This window comes from Physeter macrocephalus, chromosome 14 (genome assembly GCF_002837175.3).
Source record: "Physeter macrocephalus isolate SW-GA chromosome 14, ASM283717v5, whole genome shotgun sequence".
Classification (NCBI taxonomy): Eukaryota; Metazoa; Chordata; class Mammalia; order Artiodactyla; family Physeteridae; genus Physeter; species Physeter macrocephalus.
Window position 1 is genome coordinate 127,776,099 of NC_041227.1, and position 5,457 is coordinate 127,781,555.

Below are 5,457 nucleotides of genomic sequence, written 5' to 3' on the forward strand. Positions count from 1 at the left end.
GGGGAGGGGAGGGGAGCACTGGGGACCAGGGAGGAAAGAGTGGCTTGGTTTGGGTTTTGCGATGCCTCCTGGGGTCGTTGTCAGGCTGGGGGAATTCTTCGGGGCGACTTGAGGTTGAGGCTTAGTTCCCCAGAGCCTCTGTCACCCCTGCAGCGGGTCCCAAATATAGACTCCACCTCCCAGGCACTCTGAACTCCCCCCTGGGAGAAAGCCCACCCTAGACTCCCCCTGAAACCCCTCCTCCGCGTCTTCCCTGCCCATCAGCCAGGAGTGGACGAGGCCCCAGCTCAGCCCGGGGCTGGGAGAGCCGCTGCCACTGCCGGGAGAGCTGGGCCTGCAGAGGCCGCCTCACCTGCCTGGCGGGTTTGCCCAGGGGCTAGTTCAAGGCGGCCCCCCTTCACTTTCTCTTCCTGGGCACTTTCTATTCCCTGCCTCTTGTTCTGCAGAAAAGCTCTCTGGCCCCTGGGCTCTGTTGGAACAAAGCCTGCAGGGCTGCAGGGGGAAGGTTGCCAGGGAGCTGCCCCCTGCCCCCAGCCTCCCCCCCCTCCCCCCAGCACCTGTCACCTGAACCAGCTTGGCTTCCTTGGGAGACAAAAGCAGGAAGCCAGCCGGCAGGGGCAAGAAGGACAGAGCGGTGGCATGGGGACAGGAGAGGGCCGCCTGGAGGACAGGGGTTCTAACCGGAGGCTTGAAGTGACCCAGGGCGGGCGCGGGGGGGATCCAGAGGGGGCGGTACAGAGCTGGGGGGAGGGGGCTCTGAGAAAGCACTGAGCTGCGCCTACCCGGCGGAGGAGGGGCCAGCAAGGGCAGATGTGCAGCTGGGCGTCCTTCTCCCTCCAGGCTGGGCCATGCTGGAAATGCTGGAAGCTTCTAGTCCAGGAGGAGATGACAGCTCCTCTCAGCCCCGAGTGCTGTCCTGTGCGGAATGAGAACTCGCGGTCCCAAGGGCCCTGCCCCACCCTTCACGTCTCCCTTGGGCTGTGTCCCACGCCCTGCATCCCTCAGCCGCCTTTGCCCTGTGCTGTGGGCAGGATGCTCCTTAGGGGAGGAAGGGGGACAGGAAGGAAGGCAGTGAGGCCCTCTGAGGTCACGGGCGGTGCTGGACGCGGGCTGGCCAATGGGCCGCCACGCTCTGGTAGTGAGTCTCTGGCCTGCTGTCCGGCTGCAAGCCTTCACAGGCCCGGAGGATCTTCAGTCTGAAGCTGGGCTCTCCGCTCCTTTCCCCGCAGGCGTCCACAGGGGCCACCGGGCCAGCCAGTCACCCACCCCCTCACCCCCCTGGCTCACTCCCTGGTCCCATAAACACCTAGGAAGCACCTACTGTGTGCCAGGCCCTGGGGGTGCAGGGCTCCAGGTGTCGTGGGGAACAGCAGACAGGGGCCCTGGGGGCAGTGAGAGCGGTGCTGCAGGGCACCCCAGGGAAGAAGGGGTACAGGACCCTTAGCAGATCGCACGGGGTCGCTCCTCTCACTACGGAGGCGAACGTCTGTCTCCTGCTCTGGCCCCTGGGGCCAGTACCCCGCGTGGTTGACTTAACAGGCGGCTGCCCTGATGCACCTGTCACCCCAGGAGAGCCAGCAGCAGGGCCAGGTGGTTCTTCCTGTTGGACGCAGAGGCTCCAGATCCTCCTGCAGCCCTGGCCTCCTCTCTGGCCTAGCCTTAAAGCAAATGCAGCTGGGAACCTTTCTGGCATCATCACATATACCTCTCCTGGAGTGCAGGGGCTGTGGGTGACCTGGCAGAGAATAAGTCAGATCCAGCAGGCCTGGCCAAGATGCGCTCCTTAGGCCTCGGCACGTGCAGGTTTCTGGAGCCCCTGGCCGAGGATGGTTCTGACGTCCAGCACCTCCTGCTGGAGCTCCGGGAGACAGGCTGGGCGCCTGTTCTGGCTCCCGTGCATCCTCTCACCCACCGTGTGCTGTTCGCAGGTGCCCCCGGCCCGCCTGGAGTGCCCCTCATCGTGCGGTACAGCTCGGCCATTGCTGTCCACTGGTCCAGCGGAGACCCCGGCAAAGGCCCCATCACCCGCTACGTCATAGAGGCCAGACCTTCAGGTATGTCCCGCCCGGGCTGAGCCGGCTTGCCCTCGGGAACAGAGTCCCTCCGCTTGGGGCACTGATGTCGTCGCGTGAGAAGGGGCTTGTCCTCCCCCAGGTGAAGCTAGAGGTGGCCCTGTGACGAGTGAGAAACAGGACTTGCACCCTTAGTTAAGGAAAACCCAGGAGGCCCCGGAGAACAGCGCTTATCACCAGGCGAGGACCGACTCATGGAGGGGTTCTCCAAGAAGCCAGAGAACAAAGATTGGGGTTCCCATCGGCTAAACACCCATGTCCTCCACACAACCCCACTGACGAGTGCCCCACTCGTCAGGAGGCTGGCTGTGTCCCCCGGAGACCCGGCTGCCTCTTTGAGGCCCGTCCCGCTCTCGTGGCTGTCACTGCAGTTCCTATAATGTCCCAGTCTCTCCTCTCAAGCCTGAAATCGAATCACAAGAACTTCCAAAGCCATCAGGAGATGAGCGGTGGATAAGTCGCTGCAGGGGGCTGTTCTCCGAGCTCCTGTTTCACGGTCGCGGTGACACCTGCTTCTGCTTCCCCGGCTCCCCTTACCCCCAGGAGCTCCTGGCCACGGCCAGCTCCCTCCGTTGCTAGGTTTCTGAGTTAATCAGAGGTGCCAGAGTCAGCGCAGGCTGGAGGCTTGTTCTCGGTAGTCCATGGATCTGTGATTAGGTAATTGAAGTTGAGAAACAAACAAAAAGACTGTGTAGCTCCAGCACGAATAGCAAATACTAATCGGAATGGGAAGCCAGCATCTCAGTAGCTGATACTTCTAATGGGGTGCCGACACATCCCAGCGACGTGGTTAATACCGCGGGGTAGCTGAGCGCTAAACATCTCAATAGCAAATAGTTCATTCCAGCGGTTCCAGGAAGCCGCTACCACCCGGTCATTGCCTTAATCTTGGGCTAATAACTGCAGTCACAAATAGCTATTACATCCAGCAGCTCAGATCCAACGTGTAGCCAGAAGATACACGCAGCCTTGGCTCCCTCCCCTCTCCAGATGGTCCCTCCCTGGCCCTCCAGGGCCAGCTGCTGACTTGGCTGGGAGACCTCCGCGTGCTTCTCTCAACCAGGGCCTGTGCCTGTTTTTTCCATCCAAGTTGGCCTGCCGGGGTGCCAGGCTATGGAATGTTGGCCCTGGACTTTAGCCCTGTGGATTTTCCAGCGTTCCCTGGGAGGCCCGGCAGGGGACCCGGAGTTCCAGGTTTGGGGGCCGCGACTCGGCGCACACAGTTGGGGTCATGGACTGAGTGTCAGAGGAAGGACCCCCTGAAGGGCAGGGATTCGGGGTGGGACCCGAGAGCCGGTGACGGGGATGGACGGTGGCGAGGAGAGGATGGAGCGCGAGAGGGGTGCCGTGCTTCTCCCCCCGGCTGTACGTCCTCCTCAGGATGGAATCGCTCGTGTCCTTGGCGCTGCCTGCATCGCCTGGGCTTCCTCCTCAGCAGAACCAACTAAACGTGAGAAGCCAGACACTGCAGACCAGGGAGGGATTCTTTCGGGCCAACTCCCAGGGCTGTAGGCCAGAGACACAGCATGACGTTCCCGCAGCTTCTGGCCTGGTCCCGTCGCCCCGGCTCCACCCTTGCTCCTGTGTCGGGAGGAACAAGGAGGGTCAGACGGCAGGCCGGAGCCCCCAGCTTCTGGGAGGCAGCGGGGTCCTGGCCGAGCCCACCTGGAAACGCGGATGATGTGGTCCGCACCATCCTGGGGGTGGGAGTTCAGTGCTGGGACGAATCAGACACATCTCAAGGCTGAAGCACCAGCGCTGCCACTGTGACCTCGGGAGGATGAGCTCAGCTGTCTCCAGGCCTTGGTTTCCTCATCTGTAACATGGGTACAAGCGTTCCTCCTTCTCACCGTTGCTGCCAGTAAAGCCCCTGGAACCAGGAGGCTTGACAAGGAGCGAGTGTCACTGTTTGATCTTCATCATCGTGAGCATAACCGTGCCTGGCATCAAGGGATGAGAATGAGAGCATTCAAAGTCACAGGAAGAAAATGCATTTGCACCCCAATACTTGTATTCCGGGGCCTGCAGTACTGAAATTGTGGCCATGATGCTACGGAAAGGCCAGGGAAGAAAGGTTCGCACTCACTGATTCAAAAACACTTCAAGTATGCCTGTGCTGGGTGCTGGGCTACAGAGACAGATTAGGCGCGATCCCTGCCCTGGAGGAATGTCACAGCCTAGCAGGAGGAAAAGAGACAGTCAACAAAAAGATGTGACGTGTATGAGGCAGGCACCCAAAAACAAATCATTAAGAGGGAAAATGAGGCCAAGGCTCAGGACCCTGGAGGCTTCTAAGGAGGGCAGAACGCAGACGGACCGCCACGGCTGCCTTTCAAGCAGAGGGACCCAGACGGGACGGCAGGAAGGTGGCCTCCACAGGTGCCACCACACTCCTGGTCCAACATTCAGAAATGATGATGGAGTCACGGCCACTCCACCGGGCTTCCTGACTTGGGTGGATCTGTAAAAAATAGTGTGGGGAAGGAAACAAACAAAATCCATCCCCCCCCGGGGAACGGCCGAGCTGGGAGCAGCCTGTGGGCCAGGAAGACGGCTCTTACGCCAAGGAGTTGAGAAGCAGACGGGGAAGGACAGGGAAGCCGGAGGAGCGGAGGGCGTGCCGTGGGAGCTGGTCCAGGACAGCGGCAGCCTGGATGACCGCAGGCTGCTCAGGATGGAAGACCTGGGCGCTCAGCCCACCAGGGCCCTTCTGAGACCTCTGGACCCCTGGTCCACGTGAAAACGGGCCCCGTCCAGGGCCCAAGTGGCTTGACCCTTTGGTTGCTGCATCAGCCCTGCACTCACGCAGGCAGGAGGAGGGCTCACCCTCTTTCCCGAGCCAAGCCAGCCCCATGGGCCCCACACAGAGCATCTGTGCAGGATGCCACTGGGCCCTGAGGGACGCTGCTGGCCTCTTCTCTGGCACGGGCAGCGCGCCCCTTCCTTTTGAAGCAGGTGGAAATGAATTACGTCCCAAGAGGACAAGGCCCAGAGAGCCACAGACAAAGGGGGGACAGGCCTAAAGGTTAAGCCGGGAGCTCAAAGGATGGGGGTGTAGGGGGAGAGCGGACGGAGTCCCCTCCAGCCCTCACTGGTCCCTCCTTCTCCTCAGATCTCTGCTCCCAAACGGAGCCCCATCACACCCAGGCAACTTGACCAGAACCTCACAGGCAACCCCCGTCCCTCCTACAGCGATTGTTAAAAAGTCCTATTCTTTTTGTCTGATGCCACTACTGTGGGTGTTTTGGTTTTGGTTTTTTTTTTTTTTTTTTTTTTGCGGTACGCGGACCTGTCACCGCTGCGGCCCCTCCCGTTGCGGAGCACAGGCTCCGGACGCGCAGGCTCAGCGGCCGCGGCTCACGGGCCCAGCCGCTCCGCGGCATGT

At 61.2% G+C, this 5,457-nt stretch overlaps 1 protein-coding gene across 1 annotated transcript in view; it reads left to right on the forward strand.

Annotated features, from left to right (window-relative positions):
* The window catches only part of SDK2 (sidekick cell adhesion molecule 2), a 258,280-nt gene that overhangs the window by 247,147 nt on the left and 5,676 nt on the right, over positions 1 to 5,457 (forward strand). The window contains exon 40 of the mRNA XM_028498147.1: positions 1,929 to 2,054. Coding sequence (XP_028353948.1) covers positions 1,929 to 2,054 — 126 coding nt within the window. The remainder of the gene's footprint in view (positions 1 to 1,928; positions 2,055 to 5,457) is intronic.